The 25,567-nt window shown below is 40.4% G+C and overlaps 1 protein-coding gene across 1 annotated transcript; it reads left to right on the plus strand.

Annotated features, from left to right (window-relative positions):
- The first annotated feature begins 23,506 nt into the window (after nt 1–23,506).
- On the plus strand, nt 23,507–25,306 carry LOC130833134 (histone-lysine N-methyltransferase KMT5B). Its single transcript, XM_057702433.1, has 2 exons — nt 23,507–23,552; nt 23,662–25,306. Exon 2 carries the CDS (start codon nt 23,738–23,740, stop codon nt 24,917–24,919), a length of 1,182 nt encoding a protein of 393 aa, XP_057558416.1. The 5' UTR covers nt 23,507–23,552; nt 23,662–23,737; the 3' UTR covers nt 24,920–25,306.
- The last annotated feature ends 261 nt before the right edge of the window (nt 25,307–25,567 follow it).

A 25,567-nucleotide genomic window follows, 5' to 3' on the forward strand; every position in this document is an offset into this window, starting at 1 on the left:
TGGCATAGCCAAATATATATATATATATATATATATATATATATATATATATATATATTTATATACACACACGTAGTTTTTATTTTTAAACTCTGGTAGCCTTTCCTTCTGATTAAGTACGTGCAGCTAATTCAAAGAGATTTGACTCAAAAAAACGAGAACAACAAACAAAAAATCATTCCACGAACTTCTGAAAATTGTGATAGCTGTTGCCACATTGGTTTCCATAGCAGTTGTATCAGTTTATCATCTCACCAACAATCTGTGAGGCTGATTGGTTCCCCACACCTTCACCAACACAGTGATCTTTGCCAATCTGATAAGCAAAACATGGCATCTCCTCATTTTATTTTTTAATTTTGTTCATTTATTTATTTTTATTTATTTATTGGCTGCATTGGGTCTTCATTGCTGTGCATGGGCTTTCTCTAGTTGTGGTGAGTGGGGGCTACTCTTTGTTGTGGTGCACAGGCTTCTCATTGTTGCGGCTTCTCTTGTTGTAGAGCACGGGCTCTAGGCACTTAGGCTTCAGTAGTTGTGGCAAATGGGCTCAATAGTTGTGACTCACAGGCTCTAGAGCGCAGGCTCAGTAGTTGTGGCGCTCAGGCTTAGTTGCACCTTGGCATCTGGGATCTTCCCGGACCAGGGATCAAACCTGTGTCCCCTGCATTGACAGGTGGGTTCTTAACCACTGCGCTACCAGGGAAGCCCAGCATCTCCTTATTTTAATTTGCATGTCTCTCCTTACGAATATGGCTTCCTGTGTTTAAAGCTATTTGTGTTTCCATTTCTATGTTCTATGTATTTCTATTCTGTGGTCATTTATCAATAGGGGCTTGATTTTATCAATTTATATATGAAGAAATTTACTTCTTTGTATTTTATGTGTTAGAAATGCATTTGTACAATTTGTCATTTCTATTTTTCTTTTATGGTATTTTTGCCACACATTTTTCAAAAAACAAACTTAGATTTCAATCTTCTCTGTGTGGCTTCTGAGTTTTTGTTAGACTTGGAAAGTCCTTCCTGACTCCAAAATCATAAATCATTCTCCCATGTCCTTTTCTAGTACTTTTATGATTAGTACATTTAGACTTTATTTTGGTGTAAACAAGTTAGGACTCCACCCTCATTATTTTTCAGATGACTACCGGCTTGTTCTAGGAAGTTATCCTACAGATATATTTGCACATATTTACAAAGATAAATGTTAAAATATACTTATTATAGTTTTGTTTGGAATGACAAAGTATTGAAAACAAACTTTGCATCCTTCAATAAGGATTGATTATATAAATTACAGTTCATTCACACATTGCAATAAAATATAACTTTAAAAGAAAGAGATTCTCCAAGAACACATATGAAATCCCAACATTACATGGTCAAGTTTTAAATTAACCCGAAGATGAAGAACAGTGTTTATACCATTTCTGATTTAAAAATATGTGTATATGTATAAGCAGAGTGAAGTGAGTCAGAAAGAGAAAAACAAATATCGTATATTAACACATATGCAGAATATAGAAAAATGGTACAAATCAACTGGTTTGCAAGGCAGAAATAAAGACACAGATGTAGAGAACAAACATATGGACACCAAGTAGGGGAAGGGGATGGGGAATGAATTGGGAGATTGGGATTGCCATGTATATATATTACTAATTAAGGAAAAAATCAAATTGTACACTTTAAATATATGCCGTTTATTGTATGTCAAAAATAAATAAATTAAATAAAATAAAATTGCAAAAAATATATATATATATAAATATGTATAGGGACTTCCCTGGCAGTCCAGTGGTTAAGTCTTCACCTTCCAATGCAGGGAGTGCAGGTTCGATCCCCAGTTGGGGAGCTAAGATCCCACATGCCTCATGGCCAAAAAACCAAAATATAAAACAGAAGCAATATGGTAACAAATTCAATAAAGACTTTAAAAATGGTCTACAACAAAAAATCTAACAACAACAACAAATATATATATATACAGTATATATATATATACAGTACAAACCAAAGCAAAACACACACACGCAGATGCCGAAAAAACTGGAGACAGTGATAACCTTGGGGAGGGAAACCGGGGGACTAAGAAACAGGGGTAGAGAAGAGAGTTAAGTATTTCTTTCTATTTTTGGACTGTATTTACATCCAAGATGATCAGTTTAAATAAAAGAATAAAAAAGAGAAAAAATAATAGATTTTTAAAACTCAAGTCATTCTATTTTGGTAGCTGATTCATGACCACGTTATGTAGATGCGTAAGATCGTGCCATTTACTTCACTGAAACCTGTCCCTCAGTTCAGCAAACACTTTTTAATACATCGGTGTAAAAAATGTGGATCAGTAGTACCCTCTGCTGGTAACCAGTTGAAATTCAACGACCTAGAAATCATCAATAAACCTACCTTAACGCTTTATTTTGCGATGACTGTGTTATCATGTACTCAGTATATCATGAGTGATAATGCTTCATGTCACAATTTTTTAAAATCACGGTGGGAGTTTCCTAAAGTTAAAAAAATCACACATTTTTGTAGCAGTTCACAATTCTGCTGCCTGAGGACAGAACTCAACTTTTGATGATGTGGGATTATTGAAAATGGAATAATAACTATTTTTAACCATAGTTATCACCAATTTGTATAAACGCAAGCAGCGCTGTGTGTGTCTTGCCAGGCTGTGTGTTCCCATCCTGCTCATCACTGTTATGGTTCATTCATTCAACAGATATCAAGCACTCGATGTGTGTCAGGCACATCCCAGTGCTGGGATACGCTGTGAATAGACAAACTTCCTGCTCTCATAGAGCTTATTTCCTACCAAAGGAGACAAAATTAACATAACTGACCAAAAAATATATAGCATGTTATAGTCTGATAAATGCTGAAGAAAGAAAAATGAAGAGAATGTGAGGAATGAGTTTGGAGGGAGGGCTGCGATTGTAGATAGGGTAGCCAGAGAAGGGCTCGCCTGAGGCTGGCTGTGAGTAAAGACCTGGAGGAAGTGAAGAACCTAGCCAGGGGACACCTGAGAAAACGCATCCAGGCAGAAGAGCAAGTACAAACGTTCACCTGGCGTGTCTGAGAAACAGCAAGGAGGCCAGTGTGGCTGGAGTGAAAAGAATAGTGGAGAGTAATAGGAAATGAGGTCAGAGCATAAATGGGGGAGAACTAGTTACGTAAGATCTTAGCGTTATAGAAGAACATTGGCTTTTACTGTGAGATGGGAAGCCTTGGGAGGATTTTTAAGGACAGCACATATGTGCTCTGAATAAATGAATAAACTGAAAGTTGTCAAGGGTAGAAACAGTTACATTAATTAGATGTTTACAGCAAGAATCCAGGAGGAGAAATAATGATAAGAAGTCATAGATGATAGATAGATAGATAGATAGATAGATAGATAGATAGATAGATGATAGATAGATAGATAGATAGATAGATGCTGTTAGATGAGACAGGATATGCTGGCAGACTGAATGTGGGGTATGAGACTAATAAAAGACTCAAGAATGACTTCAAGATTTTGACCCGAGCAACTAGAGGACTGTAGCTGCCATTAATTGAGATGATTTAGAGGGAGAGATGAGTAGCAGGAGCTCAGTTTCAGTATGTTGAATTTAAGATCCTACTAAATATTCAAGTGGATGTTGTCAAACAGGCAGTAGAGCTCATGGTCTGGATTTGGGGAAGAGGTTCAGGTTGGAGATAGTATAAATCCTGGAGCCCTCAGCATAAAGCTGGCATATAAGGCTGTGGGATCTATGGGGATCACCAGGAAGTGAAGGGAAACAGGAGTCCAAGGCCTGAGCACTATGGCCCGTCACCATTTATCAGTCTAGGTAGTAAGATGAGGAGGAACCAGCAAAAGAAGCTGAAAAGGAGCAGCAGAAAGAAGGTAGAAGGAGGAAAATCCAGTGAGTGCGATGTGCTCAAAGCCAGGCGGGGACAGTTTCCAGGAAGACAAAGTGATCAGCCGCTGATCAGTGTAGTAAAATGAGGATGAGGACATGATTTTGGATTAGCAATAAGGGAGTAGGTAAGCCGTAATCTTGATAAGAGCAATTGCATTTTGCAAACTAAAGAATGGTACTCACCATCTGGTTCGACAAGAGCGAAGCCACTGGCCACCGCAGTCACTGACCTTTAACACCCCCTGAAAGGAGTGCAGGGCAGAGGTCAGGAAGGAGACCCTCTGCGCTCTGAGAAAAACTGGCAGACCAGGCCTTCAGATAGAGAGATATTTTCAGGAGAAAAGTTTATGAACCCACCGTCTTGCATCTTCTCATACCTAGAAAAGCACTAAAATCATCAACAGAGACCTCTGCTCCTCGTGACCAGCAGCCTTCTACCAAGACGTGTGGCTGATTTCACACACCCCCTCCCCGGCACCAAATCACACACACACTGACCCTCTCCCACCCTCTCGGTGCAGCTCCTCAGAGCTCTCTGAGCGCCTCCTGGGCTATAGTCCTTAGTAAGCCCCAAATAAAATTTAACGGCTCAAGCATTGTGCCTTTTTGTGTGTTTTGTTGTTGTTGTTGTTGAATTTTATTATTTATTTATTTACTTATGGCTGCATTGGGTCTTCGTTGCTGCACATGGGCTTTCTCTAGTTGTGGTGAGCGGGGGCTACTCTTCGTTGTGGTGCACGGACTTCTCATTGCTGTGGCTTCTGTTTATGGGAATAATCTGATCCAGAGGGAAAAACTGAGGTTGCAGAAGAGAGAGCTGAGAATGGTGGAAACTGTGGGTGACTATGTGTGAGAGAAGGAGGCCTGTGCCTGGTGAGGGCTCAGGCTTAGCTAGCCACAGAGACAGCCCATCCCCAGGACAGGGAAGGTACCGAGTTTGGGCACAGATACAGGTAGGTAGGCACAGGGGAGGGATGGTGAATGTTTTCTTCTGGTTGCTTCAATGATCTCAGCAAAGGGAAATACTGTAGGAAGTTTGAGGAGAGAGGGAAATGTATAACAGAATCTAGGAGAAAGCGTGCGAGAGGCTGGATGAGGGAAACACGGGGTGATTTCTGGACATTGTGAAAGTCAGCACGAAGATTCATGGTCCCAAATCTCACATGAGACCAGCTAGCACAGCTGCATAAGTTTTAGCTGTGTGGGTGCAGGCACAGAGTTAATGGAAAATTGCAGTTAACTAGGGTTGTAATTTATCCAAGCAAATTTGATGTGAGACGTGAGGAGTCAGTAGAGTCGAGTGTGTACAAAACAGTCACTCTGCTGTTGGACATGGGACCTAGGCTGGGCAGAGAGAAAACATAATGGGGATACAGGACGATGCCACAGTACTAGAATCAGTGAAGGGGAGATCCTGGGGGAGTGAAAGCGAATTGGAGATGGGGTAGAAGATGGCAGTCAGGGTGGAATCCAGAATTTGCCACAGGACAGGGCTCTGGCTATTGATAGTAACAAGGTCAAGGGTGTGGCCATGGCAGTGAGTGGCTATGGTAGAGTGTTCCAGTAACTTTGCGAAACCCAAAGTTTAGGTTCTTTCTCCAATAGGAGGCTGTGTATGGCTCTAGTGACTGAGCTATATATATTTCACATATCAGCCTGGGGTATACTTTCAAAAATAAGCCCTCGAGTGGTTCATGTTTCCATTTTATACACTAGAATACCAAATAGAACACATACCCTTATTTTTTAAATAGAAGAGGAATTTCATTCCTCCCAAATATGCAATCATAAATACTTGAACTAGAGGTCTAGTTAGTTTTCAAGACAAACATGTTTTTGTTTTTCCTGCCTGGCAGGTAAGAATTAGTGTTACATAAATATTCCATTCACTTTCTTGTTTTTTATAATATGCAAAATGCAATCACTTATTCACCTTGATTTTTTCCCCCATAAAACTACTCACAAAATAACTAGCACACAGAATTGAATAATAAATCAAATGCCCTATGTAAAACCTAGGCATTCTCCACATACCCAAGTTGACAGACTCGACTTTGCTGTGTTATGGGAGAGAGGAAATTAATCAGACAAGAACTTCTATTCCTGAAAATCAGCAGCCAGGCATGAAACCATGAATGGTCCTCACTCCTGTGATATATGTCAGCACCATGTAGGTCATAAGAAGGAGTCATCAATACTTACAGCTTCATTAAAATTCTTTCCAATAATCTGCTTATCCATTGTCTACCATTATCTTGCTGGGACAACTCAACTGGGCTTCATTTCCTGACGCTCAACATAGCATCTTTATCAACAACAACCAAAGTGTGCTGGGGATTTATTTTTTTCACCAATGAAGGTCGGACAGTGCTGTTCACAGCACAGATGTTGGGGATGTCTTGGTGTCCTCTGCACACACAGGACTGGCGTGAAGCGAATCTGAGGCTCTGCTGAGACCCCCGAGTGCCTGCTCCCTTCATACTATTTTAAGTGCCAGATACAGTTGCACGGAGGTCACTGTGAAAAGGAAGAAAAAGAAAGCAAAATAGCCTAAGACTTCCATTATTTTGTGAAAAATCACAATCATATAGTTTGTTTTATCTTAGAGGAAGGCTACATGGGTCAATCTGTTGGTAAGTTTAGATCTTCTGAGTGAGTCAGTTGGGATGGGAATGTGAACTTACTTGAGCAAACACACATTATCACAGGGAATTCCCTGGAGGTCCAGTGTTTAGGACTCTGAGCTTTCACTGCCGGGGCCCCAGGTTTGAGCCCTGGTTGAGGAACTAAGATGCCACAAGCAGTGTGGCACAGCCAAAAAAAAAAAAAAATGGCATTATCACAAACCATCACTGATGGCCATATCTATCTTATCCATCACTTGGGCTTTCTGCATCTCTTGAAAAACGTTCCTCCTCCCCAAACAGGCAGGTTTCCTCATAGTCTGCTAGTTGCTCTTAGTGAGAGAAAGGGGTGGGTGATTCTATTCATGTAGAACGTGCTTTAGTAAAGTCAAAGTTAGCCTTTAGTGAGCCTTTCCAACTTCTTGTTTCCAACTTCTTGTTTCTGCTCATGCCCCCCACCCCTGCCCCCCGCCCATCATAGCCTCCTGACCAAACTCACTTCACCCTCCCCACTGGAATCAGCCACAGGAGGAGCAGGACAGCTGGGCGGTTAAGAGCAAGGACTCAAGATCTAGACTGCCGAAGTTTCCTCTGAACTCTGCCCCTTGGACTTTTACCTCTCTGTGGCAGTTTCTTTTTCTGCAAAATGGTGATAATAACAGGATCAAAGTGAGGACTACGTGAATGGCTATGTGTAAAGTACATAGACCACTGCCTAGCACATCGCAGGCACTCCGAGTATTAGCTATGTAATTGCCAGAAATGTATCAGAAACTCCAAGTAGTTTCTTTCAGCTCCTCTAGGTCTTACCCATCTTTATTAATTATCCTTTTTGGGGAAGCAAATCACCCCGAGGTTTAGAGGCCCAGAAGAATAAACACGTATGAGCTCACAGTTTCTGTGAGTGAGGAATCTGGGGCTGTGTAGCTTGGTGGATCTGCTTCCAAGATCACTCCCGTGATTGCTGGCAGGCCTCCATCCCTCACCACATGGGCTTCTCAGCACGGCTGCCTCACAGCTTGGCAGTTGGCTTCCTCCAGGGTGATCAATCCAAGAGAAAGAGGGAAAGAAAGTGAAGAATTCTCTCACACACACACACACACACACACTAAGAATAGCAAAGTCTTTTTAAACCTAATTTTGAAAGTGATAGCTCATCATTTCTACCATATTCTATTCATTATAATCAAGTCTAAATCTAGCCCACACTTAGGGTAAGAGTTTACACAGAGGCAGGGGTCCCTGGGGATGGCCTATGATACCATCGATTGTAAGCCTGATTTACAGAGTATCCCTAAATTATTTTGCCTGTACATATATGTAGAGAGAGCATTATTTTCCCCAGTGAAAACCAGCTTCTAACATCTACCCTCTTACTAAACAGACACTAGTTTTGGCAATAGAAACCCATACTTAACACCCAATATGCTAATTTGCCAAGGTTGATGGAGGAGCTCGGATAGCGGAGAGCTGGCTTTTTCTGTGCTGAGCTAGATACCCACCCTGGTATACCCGGTGGAGAGCAGGGTAGCTGGTCACCCCTGGAAATGCTGCTTCAACTAATTGGCACATACGTAATATCATGCCAACTACACTGACGTTTCTAAACGTAAATTACATGCTTTATAACACCTTCCTCGAAGATGTTCTGTAAGTCCAACCAAAGTCCTATCTCTATGAAAACCTTTTATTTTACAAAATATGGCTATAAATAAAAGCATAAGTAAAGGAAATAAGAACAAGAAAATGGTAGAACTTACATATTTTTCTAATGTAAGTGAGTCTCAAAATGGAAAATCCAGACAAGTGGAATGTCTGTATTGAGCCCCACCGCACAGCGGCTCAATGCTGAGAAAGTGTTTTGTTGACTTAATAAAGCTCTTTGGCAGCTAAAAAGCTGTGGTGGCATTTCTGCTGCACAGTGTTCTGAGGAGTTGATCTTCCGTTAACTCTTGAATACAATGAAAAAGGCGGGGGACACCCAAAACTGATAAAATGGGAATAGTACAAAAATAATCTTTAAATTTTTAAGTAAATAAAAGCAGGTTATATATACTATGATCTCAAATATATAAAGAGAAAAGGGAAAAAAGCCTGAAAAGTAAACCAAAATTATTAACAATGGAAGTTCTGAGTAGTAAAATTTTGCTTTTCTTAAACTTCCAATGTTTCCAAAATAAAGCCATGTGCGTGCATGTATATGCGTGTGCGTACACACACACACACATTTTAAATAGAGCTTTTCCATATTGGACTTTCAATGTCAGTGGGTGGTCGAAATCCATTATAGAAAACTAAGTTGAAATTCAGCTATCCTTGAGTAATCTATTACATCCAAACCTAAACACTTCATTCACAGCATTTTATATGCAATCTGCTCTGTTCCAGAACAAACACTGTAGCAATTTAATCTCTCTCAGAAGCAACTGAGATCCCTGAGAATCTATCTCTCTTCTAGGTTTGGGATTGATCTCCAAGTCTTCTGTGGACCCAAAACGCCTGAAGTGCTGCCTGTTTTTAAGAATGTTTTCCCAAGTGGTAAAAATTAATTAAACATGAACTAAATATGACCACAAGTATATCATTCCAGCTTTATACTTCTTAAACGTGAGGAAATTGCTATGGCAAGCCAATTTCAGCTTGAAAGCAGATCCTGCCTGTTATACATTGGCCCATAAAGCTTTGATTATTAAGACCCCAGCTGAACAATCTACATACCACACCTTATCTGGAACCACACTGGAGATTTTGGAAAAACTTGAACTCCTATGACTATCTGTGCTGCCCATATGTGGCTTGGATCTTTAAATTTAAATTAATTAGAGACTTCCCTGGTGGTCCAGTAGTTAAGAATCCGCCTTCCAATGCAGGAGACACAGGTTCTATCCCTGGTCGGGGAGTTAAGATTCCCACATGCCTCGGGGAAACTAAGCCCTTGCACTGCAGCTACTGAGCCCATGCACTCTAGAGCCTGCCTGCGTGTCACAACTAAGACCCATTGCAGCCAAATAAATAAACAAATAATTTTTAAAAATTTAAATTAATTAAAATAAAATTTTTTAAAAATTCATTCCTCAGTCACACGAGTCACATTTTAAGTGCTCTATAGCCACACATGGCTAGCAGCAACTGTGCTGAACAGAGCAGAATATAGAACATTTTCACCATCACAGTAAGTTCTGACAGTGCTGCATTTGATTATTGAAAAGTTACCTGTGGATGGACCGAGAGATGAACACAAGCCAAACAGAGACAGACAAATATCATATGATATCACTTATATGTGGTATCTAAAAAAAAAATGATGCAAATGAACTTGTATACAAAACAGAAATAGACCCACAGACACAGAAAAAAAACTTATGGTTACCAAAGGGGAAGCGGGGGGAGGGATAAATTAGGAGTTTGGGGTTAACATATACACACTACTGTATATAAAATAGATAACCAACAAGGACCTACTGTACAACACAGGGAACTATACTCAATATTCTGTAATAGGCTTTAAGGGAAAAGAATCTGAAGAAGAACCACACCACTGCTTTCCCCAGAAGCCTTCATAAAACATTCATGCAAAGTGTTCTTCTTTAAATTACCTGAGTATTTATCTTAATTCTGCATCTTCTTGATGAATAACTGTCCTGTGGCCTTTCTTAGTGATATAGATGTTACTGTAGGTCAAAGGACGGAAAGCAATTTCAGAGAAAAGCAAAAATGGAGGGAAGAACACAGTTAAAGTGAATATATTTTTGTGGAATTAAATTGAAAAATTTGTTGTTATAATTTTATTATGAAAAATCTGAAAAAATAGATATATATGTATAACTGGATCACTTTGCTGTACACCTGAAACTAACACCACATTGTAAATCAACTATACTTCAATTTTAAAAAATAGACAAAAAAAGAAAGAAAAGTTGCCTGATATCAGAAAATTCTAGTTATTTACTTTATGACACAGATGTGTATATAGTGTGAAAATTTTTCTTATCTCCTGGAACTGAGAGTACAGAAATGACTAGAACCTTAGGACTACCTTTCAGGAGATTACCATCTAGACCTGCGATGGTGAATTGCTATAATCTGTTTCCTTACTCTTCACTGACTTTCCAAATTTCCCAAAACCCCCTCAGTGGGAGTCGTGACACTAGTGAAAAACACTAATGATATCTGATGATGCAGACATAACTGCCATTTTTGAAAAACAAAATTTCTATCTTACACAGGATTTTGTTCTTATGGAAAGACTTAGTTTAAAGGCCACCTCTTTCATTAAGAGTACCCTGATTTCATTTCCTTCTGTAATTCCCTTCCATCCTTGGTGGCAGAGCATAGTGGTTAAAAGTCCTGACTAGGGACTTCCCTGGTGGCGCAGTGGTTAAGAATCCGCCTGCCAATGCAGGGAACATGGGTTCAATCCCTGGTCTGGGAAGATCCCACATGCGGTGGAGCAACTAAGCCCGTGCACCACAAGTACTGAGCCTACGTGCCACAACTACTGAAGCCCACGTGCCTAGAGCCCCTGCTCTGCAAAAGAGAAGGCACCACAATGAGAAGCCCGTGCACCGCAACAAAGAGTAGCCCCCACTCACTGCAACTAGAGAAAGCCCGTGTGCAGCAAAGAAGACCCAATGCAGCCAAAAAATAAATTTATTTAAAAAATTTAAAAAAAAAAGTCCTGACTGGAGGAGTTTGCACCTCCCGGTTTCAAATTCCAGCTATGCTACTTACTAGCTGTGTGACCCTGGGCAAGTTGCTTAACCTCTCTGTACTTCAGCAGCAGCAGCAAGAAGACAGCAATGATAATACTACCAGTACGAAGAGGTTTTATAAACATTCCACCACTTAAAACATATAAAGTAAAAAAAAAAAAAAAAAAATTTAAAGTGCTTAAAGTGGTACGTACCACAGAGACAGTACTCAGTGAATGTTAGCCAGAATACAGCTATTCAAATATTTTTTCAACAAATAAAATGTTGTCTGTCTACTGTGAACTGTCCTGCACTTGAAGAACGACTAGCTCTCTTTTCTAACCTTCCAGAGCATTTTGCTTCTTTATTTGACAGGTTAAAAATTCTGTCATCAATTAGAGAGGTCTCTGCAGGTATCTGTCTCCAGCACCTGATACACTGCTGGAGGGCAGTTATTCTCTTCCATCCTCGTGGTCCTAGTGCAGTGCATTCATTAGCTGTTGTGTCATACAATCTCTATCACTTTCCTTCCTGAATAATAACAAGCATCTTCAAAGGCCCCAAGTCAAAATGGTTCTTTCATTTGAGAAACATGCCAGTTTAAACTTGTTTCAATAATTATGCTCAGGTGGCTTGAATTGTGGAGAAGGAAGCTTCCTGAAAGAGCCCCAGGAGCTTCAATTTTGCCACCAGTCTTCTTTCTTAGGGAGTTTTTTCCCCAGCCCATTTGGTCTAATTACAACATATAAAAGGTACAAATAAGTTGGATGTGGTAACAGCAGGTTTCTTTACAAAATTGCACTCATAATCTACCTTTGTTTTTATTTTCTTTCTTAATTAAAAACAGCAGATTTTAAGGTGTCACAAAACAGAGAAATATGGTGTTTGCAATTTATACAGCTATTTTCATGCACTTTTTTCTAGTTTTATATTTCCGATATTCATTCATTCATTCCACAAAAATTGTATTGGTTACATCTTTGTGCCAGGCACTGGACTAGCTCTAGTAATACAAGGAATATGGGACAGTCTTCTCCCTCCTGCTGCCTGCGGTTTTGTGGAGGAGACAGGCTTTAAATCAAACAATCACACAGTGATTATTTACATTACAATCATGAAAAATTGCTGCAAATGAATGTGGACGGGAGTGTTGACTGTTCACATAGAACCAGGATTGACTTTCTTAAGGAACTGGCACATTAGGACCTGAGAGGTGAAGAATTTTTTTAAAAATTTCCCCTGGGCCATCACTGTCTTGTTAAATAGAAACATCTACCCCCTTCCAAAACACCCTCACCACCACCCTTCCACAACCATTAGCCTTTTCCGAAAGCCCTGGATCACTTCTACGTCTTCAGGACTAAGGCAGTGAATTACAAGGAATCCTCATGCTTCCCTGTGTCTTCAGAAATTGTGTGCTTGACCTGCTAGTTCAGTACATTATGGCATTTAAACTATCAGATTCTTTTTTTATTGTTTTAATTTTTTCCTCCTACTCTTCCAGCCCCTACTTTGCTATCCCTATACTTTGCTTTTATTTATTTATTTACTTATTTATTTATTTGGCTGCATCGGGTCTTGGTTGTGGCATGCGGGATCCTTTATTGCAGCACCTGGGCTTCTCTAGTTGCGGTGAGCACGCTCTAGAGCACACAGTAGCTGCCCTGCAACGGCTTTGTTGCCCCGAGGCATATGAGATCTTAGTTCCCCAACCAGGGATGGAACCTGCGTCCCCTGCATTGGAAGGTGGATTCTTAACCACTGGACAACCAAGTCCCTCTTAGATACTTAAGTACTTGATAAAGAGTCCTTCCTCTTGCACAGTGGTTCTTAACAAGGCAATACCTCCACCCCAGGAAGCATTTTGGAAGCATATGCAGACATTTCGGGCTGTCACAATGATGCGGGAGGGATGCCATTGGCCTTTAGTATGGATCCCAGTGCCCCAGACACCTGCACAGGAGAGGCAGCCGTATCCCCCCAGTGTTCAAATGTCCCACCACAAAGTCATGTAAGTAGAAAAAGTTTATAAACATCTGACTCCAAAATCGAATTCCATTTTATATCTAAACTCAAAATATGGGGTGCAGAGTTTAATAAACAATTTTCCAGAAATGCAAAAGCCATGTAAATAAAGGATAAATTGTGCTTTAATTTTGAACATCAGAATTTGGAAGCAGTGTTCACGATTCAAAAAAACACATCAGTTAAAGCCAACATACTTGGAGTTCTGGGTGATCAGTCCACACACAGGATCAGTCTGCATTTGAAGCTGTCCCGTTCACGCTGATTCCACATATGGGTATAAACATTCGGTTCCACTGTGGCTTTCTGGAGTCATGTCCGTTCATTTACATGTTGAAACACATTCTTTTATTATAAATTAGTTTCCCTTTGGCTTTCCTTTATAATGTGTGTGTGCTTAAATTATATGTGTAGGTAGGTCATCTTATCTATGAATTTCCTTTTAGGATAGTAAAGGGAGCTTTGTCAAATATTTGCAATAAAAATGATACTCTGGGGGACTTCTCTGGTGGTCCAGCGGTAAAGAACCTGCCTTCCAATGCACTGAACGCAGGTCAAGGAACCAAGATCTCACAAGCCGCAGATAAGCTAAGCCCACGCACGCCACCACTACAGAGCACGCACGCCTCAAAGAGAGAGCCTGTGTCCCTCAACGAAGATCCTGCATGCCACAAATAAGACCTGATGCAGCCAAAAAAATTTTTTTAAGTAAAATTATAAAAAAGGATGCTTTAGGATGAAAAACCTTGAGGGCCCTTCTCTGGCACAGGCTGGCTCTCTGCTGGCCTACTGGTTCTCATCTCAAATACTCGAGCACATTGTATCCTTAAAAGCCCTCTCTTGCTTCCAAGCGGGTACCACTTTCTTATGCGTTTTCGTCCCCACAGAGCTGTTGGTTAGTTTAGTCCCTCTGTTTCTGCCTACAGTACAGCCTCATAGGTTCTGTGGGCATTTTCCAATGATGCCATAAATTCGTGAAGAAAATTTTAAATTTTGAGTTTTCAATTTACAAATAAATGTATGTATATATTTCTTACTACTCCCTAAATTTTCTGAAGATCATCTTGTGGACTGAAACTTGCAGGGCTCACATCTGAGTATGTATTTATAATCAAATTAGTCAAGAATTCACCTGAGGTGACAATGTATTAAGTTTTAATAAAGTTATCCTAAAGCTCATGCATTCTTTCTATGAGTTCAAAGTTTGATAAAAGCTAGTCTATTCCATATTTTACTGTAACCTTGATCACTGTTAATAAGAGAGGCCTGTATAACAGAGACCAGATAAATTTATGAGGAAAAAGAACTATGGCTTGATCTTTGTTCATTACATTCCAATCAATATTAACATTAGTTTAAACTATTTTCTTTTTCATTTCTTTTTTTTTTTTTTTTTTTGGTTTATGTCACAATGAATATTTTCCTCCTTTCCATTCCCGGAGTCCAGTGTGTATCTAACTTTGCCATCTTGTTTCCTTCATTCCCTCTTTCGCTGACTATAAATAATTATGTCTGCAGATATAGAGAACGGACTTGAGGACCCGAGCTGGGGGGCGAAGGGGAAGCTGGGATGAAGTGAGAGAGTAGCATTGACATGTATGCACTATCAAATGTAAAATAGATAGCTAGTGGGAAGCCGCTACATAACACAGGGAGATCGACTCAATGACGGGTGATGACTTAGAGGGCTGAGATAGGGAAGGTGGGAAGGAGTTGTGGCAGGGAGGAGATATGGAGATATATGTATAAATACAGCTGATTCACTTGGTTGTACAGCAGAAACTGGCACAACAGTGTAAAGCAATTATACTCCAATAAAGAGCTTAAAAAAATTTTAAAAAATAATTATGTCTCTCTTATACTTCCTGGAATCAGCTTTATTCTCATGTTGACTCCCCTGTGAATGAATGAAATAAATTTTGACACGTTTACTCTGTATTTGTATGGAGTCATCATTTGTTACTAGCTCTTGCAGTTTATACTTAGCTTGGTTTTTTGGTTTGTTTGTTTTTTAAAATATTTATTTATTTACCTGGTTGTGCTGGGTCGTAGTTGTGACACGTGGGCTCTTTAGTTGTGGCATGGGAAATCTTAGTTGTGGCATGCGTGTGGGATCCAGTTCCCTGACCAGGGATCGAACCCTGGCCCCCTGCATTGGGAGCACAGAGTCTTAACCTTTGCACCACAAGGAATTCCCCAGTTTATACTTTGGAAGTTTGGGAGGTCTCACTGAGATGTCCAAGTGGACTTACCTCCCAGGACCAATTAACCTGCCTTAGAGGTACACCTCAGGGGCTGCTTAAGCCCAGTCATGGGTCAATAGAATTTTCCCTCTGCTGACTCTCTTCCTCAGTTTCCTTTTCTTTCCTTTTCTTTTCTTTCTCTCTCTCTCTCTTTTTTTTTTTGACAGGAGATAAACTGCATATATTTAAAGTGTAAAATTTGATATTTTTTTCTTATTAGTAATGTATATATGGCAATCCCGATCTCCCAGTTCATCCCACTCCATCCTTTTCTTTTAATTCTGTGTATTTGTTTTTGTTTCTTTTCTTGGCCAGATCTATTAATCTGTCCACATTCTATCTAACTTGCAATTTGGGCCATTTCTCTTTTCATTACTAGGTGCGGGAACTAGTGGATAAAGGAGAGTGGTACGCTGGTAAATGCTTAACAGCTGGTTCTTTCAAGTGGCACAGGGGCTGATTTTCAGCATCTACTGACTTCTGTAGTATAAATACTTCCAACGTGGCCAATGATGAGCCACCAGTGTGGAGTCCCTGGCTGCAAAGCTAGGATGGGCTCCTGTGAGCCAGGGGAGCAGCCACAACACACAGCTGGTCCTCGACCACTCGGCAGCTCTTGGCTTTATAGTTGAGAGAGCACCCTGTAGATTTCTGAGTCCTTAGGAAATAGCGATGGGACTACATTTTTTCTACAGTGTGGTCTAGGAAGTCGTGTATAATGAACTTTCGGGCGTCACTTCCATGTGACACACGTGGTGGATGATTTACTCCTTATTGGTGGCAGCAATAATTGCAGTTACTGAGGATCTGATCCCATCACCTGCCCCCGTGGTGATCTCTCTGAGAATGGTGAGGCTCCATCGTCCACTGGGTGAAACATGACAGGCAGAGACCATGGTCTATTAGCCTTTTTTGTTTTCTGTATTTGTCTATTCCTGAGCACAAGTCAGTTCAGAAAATACTTTGTGCCCACTGGGAAGGAAAATTGCTCTTTGAGATATGACCAGAGAGTTTTTTTGTTTCTGTATTGACTTTTGACCTGTGATTGAGAACAGAACATACAAATTCTCTGAGGCCTGTGTGTCTGTCATTGAGAACAGCCTTTACCTCTTTTTGACGGAAGGTGAAATATTAATAAATTTGCTTATAAGTCGTTAATACATTAAATTATAATGTCTTTAAAAAGGGGTATAGGGGCTTCCTAGGTGGCGCAGTGGTTAAGAATCCGTCTGCCAATGCAGAGGTCACGGGTTCGATCCCAGCTCCAGGAAGATCCCACATGCCGCGGAGCAACTAAGCCCATGTGCCAAAAAAAAAAAAAAAAAGAAGGGGGGTATGGACCAATTCCTTGAAAGATTCAATCAGCCGAAACTCATACTAGGAAAAATAACAATATGAATAGGCCTATATCTATTAAAGAAACTGAATAAATAATAAATAACCTTCCAAAACAGAAAGCAAAAAGCCCAGATGGGTTCACTGGTTAATTCTACCAAACATTCAAGAAAAAAATTATACCAAGTCTCTACAAGCTTATAATACCAAAACCAGACAAAGACATTACAAGAGAAGAAATTTTCTGGCCAATATGTCTCATGAAATAGATGCAAAAACCCTCAACAAAATGTTAGCAAATACAATCAAGAAAGTATAAAAAGAGGGCTTCCTTGGTGGTGCAGTGGTTAAGAATCCACCTGCCAATGCAGGGGACAAGCGTTCAATCCCTGGGTCAGCAAGATCCCACATGCCACGGAGCAACTAAGCCCATGCACCATAGCTACTGAGACTGTGCTCTAGAGCCCGAGAGCCACAACTACTGAGCCCACATGCCTAGAGCCTGTGCTCTGCAACAAGAGAAGCCATCTGCAGTAAGAAACTCGCATACCACAGCAAAGAGTAGCCCCTGCTCACCACAACTAGAGAAAGCCTGTGCGCAGCAACGAAGACCCAATGCAGCCAATAAAAATAAATAAATAAATAAATAAATAAATAAATAAATAAATAAATAATAAAATAAAATCTTTAAAAAAAAAGTATAAAAAGAATTATATACCACAACCAGGTGGTATTTGTTCCAGATGTGCCAGACTGGTACAACATTTGAAAATCAATTAATGTGATCCATTACATCAACAGACTAAAAAAGAAAAATCACACGATCATATCAATAGATGCAGAAAACATATTTGACAAAATTTAGTTTCCGTTCATGATTGAAAACTTTCAGTAAACTAGGAAGAGAGGGGAACTCTCTCAGCTTGATAAAGACCAGACGCAAACTATCTCAAGATAGCATTGTACTTAGTGGTGAGAAGCATGAAGCTGATGAAATAAAATTTGTATTTTACCACAGAACAAGAAAAAATTAAACATAAAATTCTCTCTGTGTGTTTGTTTGGGTCCCCTCCTGATGTGCAGTGTGCATCTGCACTACACATTAACCAGAGCTCCTCGGAGTTGGGAGGGACTGCTCAACCACAAAGATCAATTTTGTTTTTCTTCTGACCCTAGCATAACTTCTTACAAGAATAATGTTCTTTCCCGGCTCTGAAGGGGGGCGTGGTGACTTGCTGTTTGCTTTATCTGTGCTTCTTTGGACTATGTATCCCTGGTAAACTATCAGTGTGTCATTTTGATGTATAATCCTTTGTCTCAAAAATGTATATGACTAATGCCTTTGACGTCTAACAGGCGGAACAGGTCTCAGGGCTTTGAGAACCTGCTTCCCAGGTTATAATCCTCACTTTGGCTCAAATAAAAATGCTTGTATTTATTTATTCCTCTATTTGCTTATTGGCTGCCTTGGATCTTTGTTGCTGCACAGGGGCTTTCTCTAATTGTGGTGAATGGAGGCTACTCTTCGCGGCAGTGTGCAGGCTTCTTATTGCAGCGGCTTCTCTTGTTGCAGAGCACAGGCTTTAGGTGCACAGGCTTCAGTAGTTGTGGCACTTGGGCTCAGTAGTTGTGGTGCACAGGCTTAGTTACTCCATGGCATGTGGGATCTTCCTGGAGCAGGGATCGAACCCATGTCCCCTGCATTGGCAGGCGGATTCTCAACCACTGCACCACCAGGGAAGCCCTAAAAATCCCTTTTTTTATTCTTCTTAACTTAAAGGTTAATTAAATTTTCATTGATAAAGCTTTCCCACCAAGATCAGAAACAAAGCAAGGATCCCCTCTCACCACTCCTTTTCGACATTTTGCTGGAAGCCCCTGATAATGCAATGAGTCAAGAAAAGGAAACAGAAGTCATACAGATTGGGAGGGAAGACACAAAACTGTCTTTGTTTGCAGATGACATGATCATCTATGTACAAAATTCAAAAGAATCTACCAAAAAGAAAAAAATTCCTGGAACTAATAAATGACTGTAGCAAAGTTTCAGGACATAAGATTAATATAAAAATTCAATTGTGTTCCTATATACAAACAATAAACAAATAGAATTTGAAATTTAAAACATAATACTATTTACATTAGCACCCTCCAAAATGAAATATTAGGTATAAATCAAACAAGATATTTAGAAGATCTAGATCAGAAAGACATAAAACTCTGATGAATAAAATCAAAGGACTAAATAAATGGGGAGATATTCCATGTTCATGGATCAGAAGATTCAATACCATCAAGATATCAGTTCTTCCCAACTTGATCTATAGAGTCAATGCAATGCTAATCAAAATCACAGCAAGTTATTTTATGGGTATTGACAATCTGATTCTAAAGATTATAAGCTTTATGTAGACTATAAAGCTACAATAGTCAAGACAGTGTGATACTGGCAAAATAATAGACCAGTAGAGCTGAATATAGAACCCAGAAATAGACCCCCATAAATATAAACAGGTGATCTTTGACAAAGGAGCAAAGGTAATACAATCAAGCAAAGATAGTCTCTTCAACAAATGGTGCTGCAACAACTGGACATGCACATGTAAAAAAAAAAAATGAATCTAGACACAGATCTTATACCTTTCACAAAAATTATCTCAAAAAGGATCATAGATCTGAATGTAAAACACAAAACTACAAAAACTCCTAGAAGATAACGTAGGAGAAAATTTAGTTGATCATTTTTATTTGGGTATGGCGATGACTTTTTCAATACAATAATGAAGGCATAATCCATGAGAGAAATCATTGATAACCTGGACTTCGTTAAAATTAGAAATGTGCTCTGTGAAAGACATTGTTGAGAAAATGAGAAGACAGACCTCAGACTGGGAGAAAATACTTGCAAAAGACATAATTTGATAAAGGACTTATCCAAAATATACAAAGGACTCTTAAAATACAACAATAAGAAAATCAACAACCCAATTTAAAAAAATGGTCAAAGACTTTAACAGACACCTCATCTAAAAAGATGCTCCACATTATATGTCATCAGGGAAATGTGAATTCAAATAGCAATGAGATACCACTACACACCTATTAGAATGGCCAAAACCCACAACACTGACAACACCAAATGCTGGTGAGGATGTGTAACGAGGAACTTTCATTCACTGCTGATGGGAAAGCAAAATTGTACAGCCACTTTGGAAGACAGTTTGGTGGTTTCTTGGAAACTAAATATAACTCTAACCATATGATCCAGCAATTGCTCTCCTTGGTATTTATCCAAAGGAGCTGAAAACTTATGTCTACACAGAAACCTGCACACAGATGTTTATCAGCATCTTTATTCATAATTGCCAAAAGTTGGAATCAACCAAGATGTCCTTCAGTAGGTGAATGGATAAATAAACTGTGGTACATCCAGACAATGGAATATTATTCAGTGCTAAAACAAGTGAGTTATCAAATCATGAAAAGAGATAAGGGAATCTTAAATGAATATTACTAAGTGAAAGAAGTCAACCTGAGAAGGCTACATATTACATGATTGCAACTCTATGACATTTGGGAAAAGGCAAGATGATGGAGACAATAAAAGATCAGAGGTTTGGTGAGGGGAGCGGGGAAGGAGGCTGGAGAAGTCAAGGAGAGATAATAAGCAGGGCACAGATGCTCTTTAGGGCATTGAATACATTCTGTATGAGATGATAATGATGTATATATGTCATTACTCACTTGTCCGAACCCATAGAACGAATAATACCAAGAGTGAACCCTTAGGTAAACTATGGACTTATGGATGCTGGGTGATTATTACATGTCAATGTAGATTTATCATTTGTTAAAAAAAAAAAGCACCATTCCGATGAGTGATGTCAATATGGGGGGTGGGGGTGGGGAGGAGTTGTGTATGTAGGGGAAGAGGATATATGGGAAATCTCTGTACCATCTCAATTTTAATAAATCAAAAACTTCTCTGAAGAAATAAAGTCTTTCAAATATCTGAGACCTGTTTTTGTTGGTTTATGAAGAATAGCAAGTGCTTATATATATTTAATATACCCAAACTTCCTTGAAAATAAAGAAATGGAACTTTTAATTTTAATGCGGTGCTCTGTGAGTAACAATTTTTTAGGGAAAAAAAAACTCACAGAAAATTCTGCTCAGAAGCATTTTAATATAAGAAGCCAAATTCAAAACATCATGTGAATCCTTGACAAATCTAGTTGTATAATTTTGGTTTAAAAATAACAATATAGAGATTATGAGCAAAATAGCAGAATAGGAATAGCCTAAGCTAACCTCCTCCCACAGGTAAACCAGAATTAGAACTATTTACAGAGCAACTATTGATGAGAAAGATTGGAAGACTAGCAGAAAAGATCTACAGCTAAAGATATGAAGAAGGAGGGACTTCCCCGGCAGTTCAGTGGCTAAGACTTTGCCTTCCAGTGCCGGAAGTACAGGTTCAATCCCTGGTCAGGGAACGACGATCCCACATGCCTAGGGGTGCAGCCAAAATCTTAGAAAAAAAAAAAAAAAATATATATATATATATATATGTATATGTAAAGAAGGAACCATAACAAGAGGGTAGGAGGCACAGAGACATAGTATAGTCAAGACTCACACCCCTGGGTGGGCAACCCACAAATGAGAGGATGATTATAATTGCAGAGGTTCTCCTCAAAGAATAAGAGGTCTGAGTCCCACAATGAACTCCCCAGCCCAGGGCTCCTGCACTGAGAAGAAGGGGCCCCCAGAATATTTGGCTTTGAATGAGAGCGAGGCTTACTTTTGGGAGAGCCAGAGGGCTGTAGGAAATAGAAACCCCATGCTTAAAATGTGCACACAGAATCTCACATGCTCCAGAACACAGGACAGAGCAGAACTTTGAAAGGTACCTCAGTCAAACCCATCTGCTGATCTTGGAGAGCCTCCAGGAGAGGCAGGAGGCAACTGGAGCTCACTCTGGGGACAAGGACACTGGTAGCAGCCATTCTGGGAGGTCCTTCTACCACGAGGACACTGGTACTGGCAAGCACATCTTTGGATTCCTTCCTGTAGCTCATTGGCCCTGGGACCCAGCCCCACCCACCAACCTCTCTGCACCAGTCGCAAAACATCTCACACCAGGCAACTAGTTGGGCAGGGACATAGCCCCACCCAACCAGCAGGCTGGCTGCCTTAAGACCCCTTGCACCCACAGCTGCCCCAGAAGCCAGCCCTGTGCTCCAGACAGCCCAGGACCTGCCTGCACACACCAGTGGGCGAGTGCCAGCCCTGGGACCAACCTCATCCACCGGAGGGAAGGCACCAGCCCCAGAACCTCTGGGCCCTGCAGCTGGAGACCTCAAGACCTGCCTCTACCCACCAGCAGGCAGACACCCGTACCGAGAACCCTTGGACCCTTCAACCATACACCCCAGGATCCAGCATCACTCCCCAGTGGGCCAACCGCAGCAGTGAGATGCACAACATCACTAATCATCACAGAAATGCAGATCAAAACCCCACTGAGATATCACCTCATACCTGTCAGAATGGCTTTTATCAAAAAGACAACAAATAACAAGCTTTGGTGAGGATGTGGAGAAAAGGGAACCATTGTGTAGTGCTTGTGGAATGTAAATTGGTGCAGCCACCCTGGAAAACAGTATGGAGATTCCTCAAAATATTAAAAACAGAAGTACCATATGATCTGCCAATCAAATTCCTGGGTATTTATCCGAAGAAAACAAAAACACTAATTAGAAAAGTTATACGCACCCTCACATTCATTGCTACATTATTTGCAATAGCCAAGATATGGAAGCAACCTAAATGCCCATCAATAGACGAATGGATAAAGAAGCTATAGTATATATAAAAACAGTGGAATATTACTCAGCTGTAAAAAAGAATGAAATCTTGCCATTTGCAACAACAAGGATGAACCTATAGGGCATTATGCTAAGTGAAATAAGTCAGACAGAGAAAAACAAACACTGTATGATTTCACTCTCATGTGGAATCTAAAAAATAACACAAACGAATATAACGAATGTAACAAAACAGAAACAGAAACAGAGTCACAGACACAGCGAACAAACAGGTGGTTGCCAGAGAGGAGTGGTTTGCAGGGAGGCAATAGGTGAGTGAGAAAAATAGGTACAAACTTCTAATTAATTGTAAAACACGTGAGTCACGGATATGAACTGTACAGTGTGGGGAATCTAGTCAGTAACTATGTAATATCTTTGCATGGTGGCATGTGGTAATTAGACTTATGGATGGGGTCATTTTGAAACGTATAGAAATATGGAATCACTATGCTGTATAACAGGAACTATCATAGGGCTGTAGATCGATTATACTTCAAAAACAAGCAAACAAACCCATTAAAGATTTGTAGTTATCAGAGACAGAGGTTGGGGGTGGGGAATTGAATGAAGGCAGTCGAAAAGTACAAACTTTCCGTTATAAGATAAATAAGTACTAAGGATGTAATATACGTCAATATATACTGCTGCATGTTATATATGAAAGTTGTTAAGAAAGTCCTGAGTTCTCATCACAAGGAAAAAAATTCTTTCCTGTACTTTAATTTTGTATCTTGTTCACTAAACTTATTGTGTAATCATTTCATTATTTATGTCAGTCAAATTATTATGCTGGGGCGGCGACGCGTCTGCGGCGCGGGAGGCGAGGCTCCGGGGCTATGAGGTGAGGGCGCCCGGGCACCGGCGGCGGCACGCGCGGCGCCGGGAACCAGAACGCGGAGCCCCCAGGCCGGCGGCGGCCTCTGGGCCCTCGAGGCCGCGCGCGAGCCGAGGAGAGAACATTGAAATTATTCTCTAAGCTATTTGAAGAGAGTGACTAAATGCACCTGGGTCAGGCTGTCTGTGGGTATGAAGTGGTTGGGAGAATCCAAGAACATGGTGGTGAATGGCAGGAGAAATGGAGGCAAGTTGTCTAATGACCATCGGCAGAATCAATCAAAATTACAGCACACGGGGAAGGACACCGTGAAGGCTGGCAAAAACGCAGGCGAGAGGAGGTCGAGCAGATGTAATGGTAATCCAGGATTTGAAGGACAGAGCCGATATGTACCATCTTCTGGAATGTCTGCCAAGGAGCTCTGTGAAAACGATGACCTAGCAACCAGTTTGGTTCTTGATCCCTGTCTAGGTTTTCAGACACACAAAATGAACACGAGCGCCTTTCCTTCGAGGAGCTCAAGGCATTTTTCAAAATCTGACAGTTTTTCTCACAACAACCCTGTGAGATTTCGGCCTATTAAAGGAAGACAAGAAGAACTAAAGGAAGTAATTGAACGTTTCAAGAAAGATGAGCACTTGGAGAAAGCCTTCAAGTGTCTGACTTCAGGGGAATGGGCACGGCACTATTTTCTCAACAAGAACAAAATGCAGGAGAAATTATTCAAGGAACATGTATTTATTTACTTGCGAATGTTTGCAACTGACAGCGGATTTGAAATATTGCCTTGTAATAGATACTCGTCGGAACAAAATGGAGCCAAAATAGTTGCAACGAAAGAGTGGAAACGAAATGACAAAATAGAATTACTGGTGGGTTGTATTGCCGAACTTTCAGAAATTGAGGAGAACATGCTACTTAGACATGGAGAAAACGACTTCAGTGTCATGTATGCCACACGGAAAAACTGTGCTCAGCTCTGGCTTGGTCCTGCTGTGTTTATAAACCATGATTGCAGACCTAACTGTAAGTTTGTGTCAACTGGTCGAGACACAGCATGTGTGAAGGCTCTAAGAGATATTGAACCTGGAGAAGAAATTTCGTGTTATTATGGAGATGGGTTTTTTGGAGAAAATAATGAGTTCTGCGAGTGTTACACTTGTGAAAGACAGGGAACTGGTGCTTTTAAATCCAGAGTGGGACTGCCTGCGCCTGCTCCTGTTATCAATAGCAAATATGGGCTCAGAGAAACAGATAAACGTTTAAATAGGCTTCAAAAGTTAGGTGACAGCAGCAAAAATTCAGACAGTCAATCTGTCAGCTCTAACACTGATGCAGATACCACTCAGGAAAAAAACAATGCAAGTAAGTAGGGGAGATTCGATAAGCATATCTTTTTTTCTTCTTTTTTTTTTTAAAGTATTTTCACATAGTTTGCTTTCTAAAGCATGCGTTAATAGTTTTGATCTTTTAAACATTGAGAGAAACTCTGGGATTCATGCACTTCACCAGCACTGCAAGGTTCTAGAAGTGATTCGAGCACAAAGGCAGTCTGTATCATGCCTCCAGATCTCACATGGTACTAAACTGTCTGCTTTTCTGGAATACTTGGTAACTGGATATTAAGTTCTTCACCGTGTGTTCCAGGGTCATCATGTGTTTAACAGAAAGCTTTGCAAGTTGTTAGTTTCTCTGTAATGATGTTGTTAGGTCCGCAAGAAGACAAAGGACGGGGTGGCGTCACACAGGCCTGTCCTGCGCCTGGCCGGTCTGTTAGGATGGATGATGGACTTGGGGAGCTCATAGTTTCTGGCCTCAGTTCTTCCACCTTTTTACTTCCTGCTTGCCGTTTTCAAAATGAACTGACCCAATTCACCAAACCACCAGTTTCCAGACTCAGAATTGTGGTAGAGGAGCAATCTGAATGTCACTATACTATGACGTGTTGTAATACCCACTACCGACAGTAGTGAGAGATGAAAAGGAGAAAGAAACAAGCTTTAAGATACCAGTTGTGGGGG

Source organism: Hippopotamus amphibius, chromosome 12 (assembly GCF_030028045.1).
Source record: "Hippopotamus amphibius kiboko isolate mHipAmp2 chromosome 12, mHipAmp2.hap2, whole genome shotgun sequence".
Taxonomy (NCBI): domain Eukaryota; kingdom Metazoa; phylum Chordata; class Mammalia; order Artiodactyla; family Hippopotamidae; genus Hippopotamus; species Hippopotamus amphibius.